General features: G+C 40.1%; 1 protein-coding gene across 1 annotated transcript in view; it reads right to left on the bottom strand.

The window, feature by feature from the left end:
• The window catches only part of PGM2 (phosphoglucomutase 2), a 39,746-nt gene extending 33,163 nt beyond the window's left edge, over window positions 1-6,583 (bottom strand). The window contains exons 1-3 of the mRNA XM_075194778.1: window positions 6,373-6,583; window positions 4,581-4,748; window positions 1,250-1,356 (exon numbers count right to left, since the gene is read on the bottom strand). Of these exons, the coding sequence (XP_075050879.1) occupies window positions 1,250-1,356; window positions 4,581-4,748; window positions 6,373-6,447 (350 nt within the window). The 5' untranslated portion in view covers window positions 6,448-6,583. The remainder of the gene's footprint in view (window positions 1-1,249; window positions 1,357-4,580; window positions 4,749-6,372) is intronic.
• Between the last annotated feature and the right edge of the window lie 8,080 nt (window positions 6,584-14,663).

Below are 14,663 nucleotides of genomic sequence, written 5' to 3'. Positions count from 1 at the left end.
ATTGAATACGGTTCTGCCCAGGTCTCCATGGCAACATCACAAGAGGAGCTTTATTTTTTACTTTTCAATGGTGTTCAGATGAGACCCGGGTTCACCCGTTTTCAACCGTGTCACCGTTCACACTGGTGACTACCCAGGTCGGACCCGGGAATAACACTGCAAAAGAGCCGGGTTTAATTCCCGGGTCATCCGACCCGTGTAGATGCCCCAGGACCTGGGGGCAAAAACCTGAGTCTTTTAGGCAGTGTGTATGGGGTATTAGAAGTTTTTCACAAATGTGACATTGTGGCTGAACCAGCAGCCCTTAGTTTTTGCATATTGTAATTTTGCATGTAACACCCTACAAGTGTCCCGAGACTGCGTTCCAGAGTAATTGTCACCGGAAAACATTTGGAGGCAGCAATTTTAAAGAATGAAGAAATATTCATGAGAACGTAGTTTATTTATAAGGGACCAGTAACATCCCTGCCGGAAGAGGCACTTGCTGATGTGACTGTATTCTCATGTATATATGATGGCGCCGCACCGTGCCATGTAAGGTACACCGTAAACTTTTACCTTGGTGAATGGTCATACTCATAGTAAATAACATGTGGTTAGTTCCTTCTAAAAACATTTGACAACACAGCGAAAAGTTGGTCCTAAATGATATAATATATATAGAATGTTCCCTGCTATGTAGGCCAAAAGAATCATTGATACTAAACACCAACTGCTCCCAACTGTACAATTAAAGGGAATCTTCTGGGGAATCTCAGATATATGGCTGATACAGTAATGATAACAGTGAGCTGGATATAGTGCTAAGATCATGAAAATGATTATTTTCATCCTAGTGAACTATATAAAAAAGTATTTCAGAATCACATATTAAAATCAGTAGACAGATACAGACTAACAGAAACAAGAAATTCACAAAAAGATAGTTTAACATAAATTATGTATACATATACAATATCCTGGTTCTTTAGGTGGAAGATGGGTGCTAATAAAACAAATATAAGCAGACATTTTCCATGGTTAGATCATTTGCATTACATTTATTATGATTATGCTTGTTAGTTGCTATATGTATTACTAAAACATCAGAGTATGCAGCATGGCTCTCCTGCAGTGGTCAAGCTACAACTCCCAGCATGCTTTGCCAGATCAACAGGAAGTCATCGATAAATTACCTGTTTTTACCCTGTTCTTTTGGTTATGGTTGTAACAATCCCACATAAAAGATTAACTGAAAGATCTCACTTACCTCTTACTGCTACCTCCACTCGCCGGGTGAGCTCGGGCATCATAGCCAATGACGACACCTCTGTCCTTCAGATCACCGATATTCTTCTCCAGGTATCTGCAGAACCCCTAGAAGACAAATGCAGCCTCTTTACACAAGCATTACCTGTGTGTATACATACACACGTACATTGTATCCTCCTTTGGCTAAATACATGTAGGTCATAAAGGTCAGTGCTCTGTAGGCCAGTTACTGAGCACAGAGAGGTAAAAAACTCTTCTGTTATGGCAGAAAATCGTACTGACTCTAGAAGGGAAGAATCACTTTATTATACTCCAAAGGGTAAATGTATGAACGTCCCATTTTTTCAACTCGCCGGTATTGGGCGAGTTTGCAATGAAAATTTAAAGTGGCAATGGCTTTAAAGGCATTGTTTTGCCTTTTGAAGCAACTGCCTCTTTAAACTTTCACTGCAAACTCACTGTATAGCGGTGAGTTGAAAAAAATCGGAACTTCATACATTTACCCACAAGAGGTTGCCACACACTGGTTATTCCAGTAAGATATTCCAGATATTTTTATGACAACTACTACTTTCTGCAGCACATTTATTACACCTAATAAAGTGCCATGTTATAGCATTCTTAGACTAATGCAAAAGTTATTGAACTCCAGGCACAATATGTTCATAAAAAAGACACTTTTCCCATACTGTAACTAAGACAACACACTACTCGTAACGGGGGTGAAGGGGGGCCGCACTAACCATGCAACACATTTTTAAAAAACTCACAATGGTGCCTATACAGTGCAAATTAGCATCAACATGAAATAATTTCAGTGTAAAACAGTTGAAGAGATCATTTTTACTAGTATTAAAGCTGCATTCCTGGTTAAATGAAATTATCACTGAGCTGCTCTTTACCTTTGTGGATCCTGGGAAATACACGTTGGGCCTCTCGGTTTCAGTAGTAAAGCCCCTATAGGGCTGCTTTAAACAGGTGTGAGCGGGAGGACCAATTGGAAGCTGCAAGCTCCGTGCCTGTGGCTTCTTATTGGTTGCTGGTGCTGTACTACAGCAATAGAGGACCCCTGTATCAGTGTGCGGTTACTGGGGTTCTAATAAGGGGAAGCAGCAGCTCAGTCATAATTTAACAATTACCTAGGAAAACGTCTTTAATTGAATGGTCTTGGATGTCATTTTAATTAATATATTAATTTTCATACTTGTTAGTTTTTATACAGATGGTTCTATATATTTTTAAATTAAAACATGATTTAATAAACATATACACACTAGAGAATATGCATTGATAAATTGAATAATTAGCTAATTAATAAAATGCCAACCCAATCCTTGCTGATACTTTAAGCATGGCATTTTATTATTACTGCTATCACTGTCCTGATGAAATGGTGAGTTTAATGTAGTCCACCCCTGATACTGATGTTGTACCTTCATACATTGTGAGTACCCTCAGTATTACCATTGCTTGAAACATATTACACTGGGTACTGCACTAAGATTTGTGTATGTGTGCACTATCCTATGGAACGAACCTGTTCTATTTCAGTGGCAGTAATCTTGTGCGGGGGACTCCTCAGTGTATCCAAATCCCCTGGTCACGGATTACTTGGCACAAATAATTGTATAGGATCGATTAGTATGGGAATTGGTATAATGGTTTCTTGCTATCATATACTGTCATATATCCCAATACTATACCTTTCTTTATTTACATTACGCTACCATTTGCAGCATGACAAATATACAAGATGAGATCCTGTCTGCATAGTACCTTTCAAGTAACTTTTGATTTTCAATGTGTAGCACGCCAAAGCTCTGTTTTCCATTGATATGTGTTTTGACTTGGTTATAACCTTTATCTCTTACTATTTCTTTATTTCCAATTAGTTTTAGCTAATTTATGCAATTTATCCCTAGATATTCTTTTCATGGTGAAAAACTACCCCCAAATGAATATAGAAAAGAAAAAGTTTCATCTAGCTCCTAGACTTGACTAACTCCTGAATTCTGCATACATCTCCTAATACCTTCCTCTTTCCACTACAGACATCCTGGGGCTAGATTTACTAAGCTGCGGGTTTGAAAAAGTGGGGATGTTGTCTATAGCAACCAATCAGATTCTAGCTGTCATTTTGTAGAAGGTACTAAATAAATGAAAGCTAGAATCTGATTGGTTGCTATAGGCAACATCCCTACATTTTCAAACCCGCAGCTTAGTAAATCTAGCCCCTGGAGTCTAACTGAAATGGAGGTATACAAGCTTTACAGGCAATGTAAAAACTGTAATATAATATGATGTTCCAAAGAGGATATTCTTGTAGGAAATATAAACTATGTTTGGAGACAAGTCAAGTATTTCATTTTTAATTCTGTAATAACCCCTTGTCCTACTCCTGAGCATGTTAAACTGAAGACACAAATACACACACTGGCCACAGTGTCAAAATCTAATTATTACATCAGCTGCCTTCTATTACAGAGTGTGATGAAACTATATTCTAGTATCACCGCAGCCTACGGTAAATATGATTAACTCAGGATATTACAATCATTTCCTCCCAATTAACAAATTCACATGATAGTAATGAAGATAGTTGAAAAAAAAAATCTAAATTTAGTTTATCACAGGATATATTAGAAGGCTCTAGCAGAGGGTCAGCATTACAAACCCTGTAAGAGGAGATAAGAGAATCAGCACGATTCAATATGGAATTCTCTACATGGTTAGAAAAACAAATGCAAATTTTAAAAGCGGGTTCAGCAGTAATGTGAGAATTAGTCATAAGACCCAAACATTTGACATTGCAAATTCAAATGACAAAAGGGGCTAAATTGCTTACGAAGTTATGAGGGTCAGACGACACTAATAGGTTATCAAACAACCTATTGTCTCTATCACTAATTCAATATAGGCTTCATTTAAATGTTAGTGACATCTATTTTGCAATTTGCTACATTTTGATCACCATTTTACATAATTACCATCGGATACAAGATCAATGTGTCTGCTAAATCTGTAAATTTTTCTTAATATATTTGATATGCAGCAGCAAGATTAAAAGCATTTCATAGGAAGTCATAGCAGAGGCCCATGTGGGTGATTTACCTTAAGCATTGCACCAGATATACAGACTGGCCTGAGAGGAGAAGCATGTTGAATGTGGCAATATGTGAATTTCTACACATGAAACATTTGGACGGCATTTAATTCTAGTTCGTAAGCCAGGAAATATTTACCTTCCTATTATGTCCTGAGCTATCACTAAAATATACCCAGCTTATACAAAGAAGCCCAATCCTTGTATAAAAAGGACAAGGCGATACCTGAGTGGTCTGGATAATGGTCAGGTCATTCATCCGAGAGACACCAGGGCCCATTGCTGCTCGCAGTCCAGCCGTTCCAAACTCCATCCTGGACCCAAAACATTTCTCCAACTCTCCTTTCTTCCCGTCAGACACCAGCTGCTTGACCAATGCAGAGGTCTTTGGATTCTGCAGAGAAAAACCAAGGAATTTAGTTTATAGAAAACGTAAGTACATTTGTTAAAAAATATAAGATTACACATAAGAAAATATATTTTACATTGTATTTTATTTGCACTAAATACCATGCTGTGTACTTTAACATTTACAATTAATATAATGAAGTAATCTCAACTACTGGCTAGATATACTAAACTGTGGGTTTGAAAAAGTGGAGATGTTGCATATAGCAACCAATCAGACTCTAGTTATCATTTATTTAGTGCACTCTACAAAATGACATCTAGAATCTGATCTGTTGCTATAGGCAACATCTCCACTTTTTCCAACCTACAGTTTAGTAAATATACCCCTATGTCTCTGTAAGTAACTTGCATTCATTCAATGGCCATAGCATCGAACCAATCACATGCCAGTATATCCAAGCTCCTCCTTCCTCCAAAATTCACTGATATCTTTCCTGCAGCAGAACACAGCACAGTTTACCAGGATGTTGACACTTATGTATCGGCAGATTTTGTAATTATTTCCTGCCACATTGTGGCAAGTAAGTTATCAACATTATACGAGCAGGATTAAATCTTGACAATTTTACTGGACACACAAAGCATTATTATGCTTTATTGCTATAGTGCCACCTTGTTGCCATATGGGATCAGTTGAATAAGAAGTAATAACATAAAATGAAATAGGTGAGAGGGATGTGAGTGGAAGAGCTCATAATCCTAATGATGCAGAAAATAGTTTACAGAGAATTATGAAAATGAAAAACCTGAAGTTTAAAAGTCAAAAACTATTCTAACACCAGCATAGATTATCCATTGTGTTTATACTGAAATTGGTTATGACAGTGTTTCATTGCACTACTCCAAAAGAATTACTTTAAAAAAACAAGTGTAGTGTGATCTGGCTACTTTGAGAGAAAAAAAAAACAGATGTCAAGATTACTTTATCATCTCATAGTGTAAATGTCTGTATTTTACATGTATCTTCATTTAAACAATCATTAATGTGTTTTAGGAGAAAAGTACTCCATGTCTTATGTAATACACTGTAAGAAATCTCTGTAAATGTTTCCTGTTGGGAAGATCTCCACTGACAGATATATTCCATGCTGGAGGCAAACACAGGCTCCAGAGAAGGGTTTAACCCTATACAATCATCACCCATAATTGAAAACATAATAATATTCTCACAGGATTACCATAAAATGCAAAATGAATGGTCTTTACAGACTATCATGTTCGTGTGCTCCCAGCATTTATTTCTCTCTCTATAAACAAAGGATTTTATATATAGCTTGAAAATATGGATATAGGCAATAAGTAACTATGACAGTGACACTATATGACAATACTATGACAATATAATTATATTTTGTTTTTAGATCCATTTAATTATATGAGCTAGTGAAGTGAGTCAGTAATGCTAGGAAGCAGAGATTTTGACAATTCCTGTCACACAGAGACCTTGACCTGTACAGTGTAGAGAGCCTGATCTATACAGTGTCAGTAATCATTCATTGGGAAGACTGTGGATGGGTGCACAGGGAGAGAAGGTGACAGCTCTCCTGGACAGTGCGTTCTCCAGTACTTGTGGGGGGTAATTGAAGGTATGTATCATGGCGTCTCACCTTGTCCCACTTAAGCCAGTTCGCGGCAGCCTGGTCCAGCGATGTATCGGCGGAGGTGAGCTCCTGTCCGGCCATGTCAGTCTGTGTATATATACAGCCTCTGCTCTCACACTGGGGACTAGGAAGGACGAGCTGTCACTGTGGGACGTCATGGCGTCACGTGACTCGCTACGTGTCGGGGGCTCGGCCAGGCTGGCTTCCGTGTACTACAACAGAGGAGTCAGTGAGACCAGAGGAGGTAACTAGGAAGTCAGTGAGAAGAGACAGCAGAGGAGTCAATGAGAGGAGACAGCAGAGGAGTCAGTGAGAGTCAATGAGAGGAGACAGCAGAGGGGAGAGCAGAGGAGTCAGTGAGAGGAAACAGCTGAGGAGTCAATGAGAGGAGACAGCAGAGGAGAGAGCAGAGTAGTCAATGAGAGGAGAGAGCAGAGGAGTCAGTGAGAGGAAACAGCTGAGGAGTCAGTGAGTGTCAATGAGAGGAGAGAGCAGAGGAGTCAGTGAGAGTCAATGAGAGGAGACAGCAGAGGAGTCAATGAGAGGAGACAGCTGAGGAGTCAATGAGAGGAAACAGCAGAGAAGTCAATGAGAAGAGACAGCAGAGGAGAGAGCAGAGGAGTCAGTGAGAGGAAACAGCTGAGGAGTCAGTGAGAGGAGAGAGCAGAGTAGTCAGTGAGAGGAGACAGCAGAGGAGTCAATGAGAGGAGACAGCAGAGGAGTCAGTGAGAGTCAATGAGAGGAGACAGCAGAGGGGAGAGCAGAGGAGTCAGTGAGAGGAGACAGCTGAGGAGTCAGTGAGAGTCAATGAGAGGAGACAGCAGAGGAGAGAGCAGAGTAGTCAATGAGAGGAGAGAGCAGAGGAGTTAGTGAGAGGAAACAGCTGAGGAGTCAATGAGAGGAGACAGCAGAGGAGAGAACAGAGGAGTCAGTGAGAGGAAACAGCAGAGGAGTCAGTGAGAGTCAATGAGAGGAGACAGCAGAGGAGTCAATGAGAGGAGACAGCAGAGGAGTCAGTGAGAGGAAACAGCTGAGGAGTCAGTGAGAGTCAATGAGAGGAGACAGCAGAGGAGAGCTCAGAGGAGTCAATGAGAGGAGAGAGCAGAGGAGTCAGTGAGAGGAAACAGCTGAGGAGTCAGTGAGAGGAGAGAGCAGAGTAGTCAGTGAGAGGATATAACAGGCAAGTCAGTGAGGAGACAGCAGATGAGTGACTGAGAGTCAGGGTATAGCTGGGAAGTCAGTGAGAAGAGACATTGAGGAGTAAGACTCAGGATCATCAACATTTATATAACACCAGCAAATTCTGTTGCGCTTTACAATTGGGAACAAACACAGTAATAAAACAATACAGGGTAATACAGATAGATAGGTAAGAGGGACCCGCTTACAATCTTTACAGTCTATAGTACAATGGGAGTTTGATACATGAGGTTAAGTGCTACACATTGCATATTGGTCCAGCAAAATTGCAAAAGATAAAAAGTACTTTGTGGACTATATGATGCAATCTCACATCAATGTTGGTCAGAGGGTTGTTGTCTTGTGTGAACTGTGTACAGGGTGGTGATAGGGTATCCTGGGGAGGTTGAGATGTTTATGATAAGCTTGCCTGAAGAAGTGGGTTTTTAGAGAATGCTTGAAGTCATGTAAACGGGAGTGGGAGCAAGTAATGAGTGGATGAGAGACGCAGTTATTGTGAAGAATGGAGGTGTAACGTTGGGAGATGTTTTGAGACAAGTGAAGAGCTGTATCTTGGTACAGTTGTGTTAATGAATATAACTGGAAAGTCAGTGACAGAAGACTTTTGGAGGAGTCATTGAGAAACAGAAGGTAGCTTGAAAGTCGAAGAGAAGAATCAATGACAGCAGATGACTGTAGTCATAGCCAGATTATCCATTAGGCAACATAGGTTCCTGCCTAGGGTCATTTGGGATCTGAGGGGCTCGGATTACCCTAACCCAGTGGATCCCAAACTTTTTCAGTTCAAGGCATCCTTAGGGTCTCCAAAAAATTTTCAAGACACCCCTAAGCCAAAATAATTACCAAGTAGTCCCTCGCCTTACTTACCACTGGCATGGCCGAGGCACCCCTGTGAGATCTCTAAGGCACCCTAGGGAGCCTAGGCGCACAGTTTGGGAACCACTGCCCTAACCCATTTTTATGGGGAGTTTTTGACAAAAAGTGGAGAGGGAAACCACTATGCTGTGTACGGCCCCATGGAGTCTTAATTTGGCTCTGGCTGGAATCGTTCAGATAAGTGATAGCAAGAAAGTTAGTGAAATGAATCACTGAGAGGACATTGTTGATGAGTGAGAAAAGATATCAAGGGAGTCACTAAAGAGTATACTTAGTGGCATCTTACAATTAAAATAATGATACATTTTGCACTTCTGTGGCACAGCACATTTCTAGCAACATGTCAACCAATGTATTAAAAATAAATTAAATACACTAAAGAGACTCATCATTTCTTGATAGGTGTGAATGAGCTCTCAGGGTCGATGTACAAAATTATCAGACCAGAATCCCTTGCTCCATGCTTTTCACTGACTATCTGCTGTGTACATCATGTATTCTATGTTTTACCATTACTCTTGAAACCACAAGTTGGCCTTTTAAAACAAAATATAATTTTAATTCACATTATATACAGAGCACACTATAAATTCAGATTTTAGGACGAGGTTCAAAATATTGAGGCTTCTCATCAAGGTATACAGCATCGGGGGACCATATAGTAGTCAGATGGATTAGCTTCTCCACCCACGCTGTTACTTTAAAAGGATAACCACAGACACCCACAAGGCATAGTGGTGTCAGCATCCTACAAATACAGGTGTTCTGTATAAATGAACATCAAAATAATCTGCCTTATCAATAGACCACCAATGAATCAATAACAGATAACTTTTGCATTCTAAATTTGGAGTTTGTATCATCAGCAGCAGCTATTTATATAGCACCACTAATTCCGCAGCTCTGTACAGAGAGCTCACATTAACCCTGCCCCATTGGATCTTACAGTCTAAATTCCCTAACATACACAGGCCGAGAGAGACTAAGGTTAATTGAATAGCAGCCAATTAATCTACTGGTATGTTTTTAGAACTCTCGGTGGGAACGGGCAATCTTTAAGGTAAATGGACTCCCAATTGACTGCTATATTGGGGCACTAATTAGGTTAAGAAGTTCCCCAAAGGTGGAGAACCATTTTTAAGATCTATATTTTATTGCTATGGAAAGTTGCCCAATGTCAGCAGGTCTAAAATGCATAGCCCAAATAGATTTATTTCTCTGGATTTCAAACTCGCTTATGTTGGCAGATAACCTGGTTGTCATACAGAACGTGTAGAAGCTCGTCCTTGGAATACATTTTTTTTTTATTCTGCAGTTAATCTTAGTACACTGTTTTTTTTTTTAAAAAAAGAAGATATGCAACAGGTAGTGTTTCACTATGGATCTATTAAATGAAGTATGATTGAAAAAACAACAATGGACATTTTTATGAAGTTTCTATGCTCAGGCTAATAAATGAGCAATAGTATATGATTATATGAGCAAGCATTGTAAGCTAATTTATCAGAGGAAGCTCAATATAATTTGATTTTCTAGGAAACACATTAATGACTGCTAGTGCATAACTAAACTGGAAGAGATTGGTCACTCAAGCAAGTCATTTGTCACAGTCTAATACACACAGGCTGACATCCCTTTTAGTATGAATGACACAAATGTGAATTATTCTTGCAAACCATAGCAATGTAGTAGTGCCTTGTACATAGTTTAATATGCAACTGTGTTTTATAAGCAAAAAAGCAGTAGGTACATGGTTACAGTGTGTGATAAAGCACGGCATTCAATGGAGTCTCACACAGCTTGGCTGAACCATTTCACTGGTTAATGGTAGTTGTCAGGATGGCTTAAACAGTTTCAGTGTTGGTTACAGCAGACATTTCCAGTAAAGCATCACAATTCTTCCGCGACCCTATGTTTGGCTATACAGTTGTTCCCTCACTACTAGCCGGCCACTAACTGCCATCAGTAGCCCCACCCACAAATACAAATAGTGTTTTTATGATCCTTTCCAGCACTACAAACAGCAAATTAATTACACCCATGTGCAACACGTGTGTGTATGTGCTGAAAGCAGACCAGGAAATTTTTTTACCTATTTCCCTATAAGAAAGGTGTAACAAATAAGCCTCTTTGCCACAGGTGCTTTATATAGAGGCTCATGGACTGATAGGCAGATTATCTGAAATACACAGTACCATCTTTCAAGTAAATAGGTACAGTTTACTGTACTATGTTTATAGCATAAAACGAAAATAACAATTACACAAGGTATCTTTAAAGTATCATCTACATACATGCAGTTGCTCTCAAAATGTAAGGTTAGCCTATGGCCCTAAATGCAATTAAGCAATATTGTTGTACATTCAGTTTTTTCAAATTTATTTCTATACTTACACTGCTGCATACATACTTGTTATTATGTGTATGCAGCACCCCTTTTCCGACATAAATTAAAGGATGTTGATAACACAATAACACAATATTGAGCAGTCTCACCTCTCTAGTCGCAGTGCTTCTACCTGAGTTTTCTCTTCAGTTTATGGGACCTCAATCTTTCACCAAGCAATTCTATACAGACACGGGAAGGACTACAATAACTACTGGGGCTCTGTAATAATGGGGGAGGTGGACGCTTCATTGATATGGGTAAAGGGCATACATTTGTGGTAGAAAAATGGGATAGGAAATCGCATAAATCATCATCGGCTATTTATATAGCGCCACTAATTCTGCAGTACTGTACAGAGAACTCACATTAGTCCCTGCCCCACTGGAGCTTAGTCTAAATTCCCTAACACACACAGACTACGGTCAAATTGATAGCAGCCAATTAACCTACTAATATGATTTTGGATTGTGAGAGGAAACCGGAGCACCCAGAAGAAACTGATGCAAACACAGGCAGAATATACAAACTCTACACAGATAAGGCCTTGGTCGAGAATCAAACTCACAACCCCAGTGCTGTGAGGAAGAAGTGCTAATCACTAAGCCACCGTGCTGCCCACATAAAATACAATGAAATTGATTTGCAATAACTGATACACTCTCACATTGTTGGCTCCACACTCAAAACCCGCAGTCACAGCCCATCACAATAACTAACTTATCATTAAATAACTATCATATATGGTGTCTGCTATGTATTACCATTGGTGCACTTAATTTAAACTGATAAATTGGGTTACTTGCTGGGTTGCAGGCAAGGATATAAAGGCACTAAGTCTTTCCTGCTTTTAAAGTGCCCCAATTGGTTTAGTAGTACAGTCATGGCCAAAATTTTGAGAATGACAAGTATTGGTTTTCACAAAGTTTGCTGCTTCAGTGTTTTTAGAACTTTTTGTCAGATGTTGCTATAGTATACTGAAGTAATGTTACAAGCATTTCACAAGTGTCAAAGGCTTTTATTTACAATTATTAGGTTTATGCAAAGAGTCAATATTTGAGGTGTTGACCCTTATTTTTGAAGACCTCTGCAATTCGCCCTGGCATGCTGTCAATCAACTTCTGGGCCACTTATTGACTGGTGGCCGCCCATTCTTGCATAATTAATGCTTGGAGTTTGTCAGAATTTGTGGGTTTTTGTTTGTCCACCCCACTCTTTATTCGTGGCTGTGTTCTTAGGCAAAATTGTAAGTCAGCTCACTCCCTTCCTGAGAAGCAACCCCACACATGAATGGTCTCAGGATGCTTTACTGTTGGCATGACACAGGACTGATGGTAGCGCTCAACTTTCCTTCTCCAGACAAGCGTTTTTTCAGATGCCCCAAACAATCTGAAAGGGGATTCATCAGAGAAGATGACTTTACCCCAGTCCTCAGCAGTCCAATCTGTCACGAATCGGGGTCTTAGTCCTGTCTACACCACTCAGCTGTACCATATCACCGTACATCTCCCTCCTGGTCGAATGCAGCATTCTATCTTGGGAAAAGCGTGACTTCTGTCTGCAGTACTGGAGGTTGCCATCTTGGGTGAGACATTTGCTAAACATCCTTGGTGCGCAGAACAGCTCTGTCAGTGTGAAAAAAAGAAATAGTGACCTGCAGGATAGGGCAGCCAATTCAGACACTCGTATCACAGAAGAGATGGTGAGTAAAAAGACACCTTCCAGGTAAGAAATTTGAATTCAACAGATTCCAGAATATCAAATGGCGGCTTCTATAGCGCTGAAGGAATCAAGTTCAAACCCCAAAGTGCCACAGGTGGAACAAAGGGCTGCTGCACATAAAGAACCTCCTGAAGAAAAATCTGGACATCAGGTATAGTGGCAAGTTTTCTCTGGAAAAGGATGCTGATGCCTGAAACTAATAAAGTAAGTTAAATAATATACAGGCCATCTTGAAGAAGGAGAAAAATTAAACTAACCTAAAAGAAGAAGAACACCTTGTTTGCACACCAGCCTATGTAAGTTTTCCACACACTTTCCTCTCATCATGGTCTGGGTGACCTTCTTGGAGACCCTTTTTACGAAGAATCATGGCCTCAACCGTCATTGTCATGTCGTGAAACCAAGCCATGCTAAGTCCTGATAGTAAAATGGGCCCTGGCTTAGAAGATCTTCTCTGAGAAGTAGTATCCATGGTGGTTCTGCTGCAATGCTTAAAAGATCGGTGTACCCTTATCTTCTCAGCTGTTTGCTACCATCAAAATTACTGGTACACCCTCTCTCTTGGCTTGTTTCAGTACTCAATCGGAGGAAAAAAGATACACTAGCTGGTACTGCGAAGGGAGCATCACGGTATCTATGGGAATGCTTGCAGATTTATCTTTTGCTTCAGCTAAATGGCGATCATGTTGATCTCTGGCTGATCCCACCTCTCCACAATCTGGTTGAACACTTCCGGATTGAGGGACCATTCCCTGGGATGGGATTGGTCCCTTGTAGAAGTTCCTATAAATTTACCCATGTAGCGAAAGCACTGAAATTTCCGTCCTTTAGGACTTCTGGTATTAGTGGGAAGAAATTAATTTTTCCCTTCTGTGTCCTGACAGATGATTTGTCCAATTCTATGCCGAAAGGGCAGTCCCCTCAAAAGGCATTACTTCCAGAGTCATTTTGGACTCCCATAATCGAAGTCTTAGAGTATGCCTGGCTGTGAACGCTGAGGCAGAGGTTCTGGATAACCCCATACCTGTATCCAGGACAGCATCACACAAATATTTAGATGCTTCTTTTTAGAGATGCACAGAATCGGTTTTCTAAAAACCAAGCCCTCCCGAACATAGGAAATATGCCAGATCGGTATTTTCCCGATTCCTTGAATCTGACATCAAGGCAAAATGTTATCATCGCATTGTTGGATCTTGTGGGTTTTGGATTCCATAAGTACCTTCCTGCACCGGAGATCCAGCGCCATTGCTCACACAGACACAGGAGGAGTAGCAGGATTCTTGTCACTCTCCAGTGCTATTGCTCACACAGAAACAGGAGGGGTAGCAGTGTTCTTGTCACTCTCCAGTCTCATTGCTCACATAGATACAGGGGTAGCATTGTTCAGGTCACACTCCAGTCTACAGTGTGAGAGACAAATAATTGGATGAAGTAAACCAAATTAATTAATATTGTTTTACCGTGCGATTGTGATTAGTACGCCATGTGTTATGATGCAATTGCAAAGATTAATAACACACACATTTACATTCGCACTTACACTTGTAAATAATGCACACATATTAAGGTTCCAATCTATATTTATTTATTAGTAAAATGTAGATATTATTTATACATAAATGATAACATATTAAAGGTATCTAAGGCTCAGGATATAGGAAATGTATCATGTTTAGGGTCATTTTGATCTGCACATTACCATCTGGAATCCGCTACTATCCTGCGATCGCTAGTTATGGAAGATATAGTATTAATGCTCAAAATGACATTGTGTTTGGAATGCTAATAGGTTGGTGAAAACTGGATTAGGTCAGTTCTCTCAGGCACAACATGTGCTCAGCAGAGCCGGATTAAGACCTGATGGGGCCCTAGGCAAGATATTGGTTTGAGCCCCCCCCCTCCCTGAAACAATCCATAGAACTATATTTTTTTAACATAGCATATACTCCTATAGTTAAGTAGAAGGGTTAGCTATGTGCCGCCGCAGATCACGCTGCTCCTCCTGCATCACCATGCGGCCCCTCATTATTGTCCCTCTCATCACAATGTGCCCTCCTTTATCATTACACTGCATCACACTGCGGCCCCTCATTACTGTCCCTCTCATCAC

This window comes from Mixophyes fleayi, chromosome 1 (genome assembly GCF_038048845.1).
Source record: "Mixophyes fleayi isolate aMixFle1 chromosome 1, aMixFle1.hap1, whole genome shotgun sequence".
NCBI classification, from domain to species: Eukaryota; Metazoa; Chordata; class Amphibia; order Anura; family Limnodynastidae; genus Mixophyes; species Mixophyes fleayi.
This window is presented reverse-complemented; position numbering and strand designations above follow the sequence as displayed.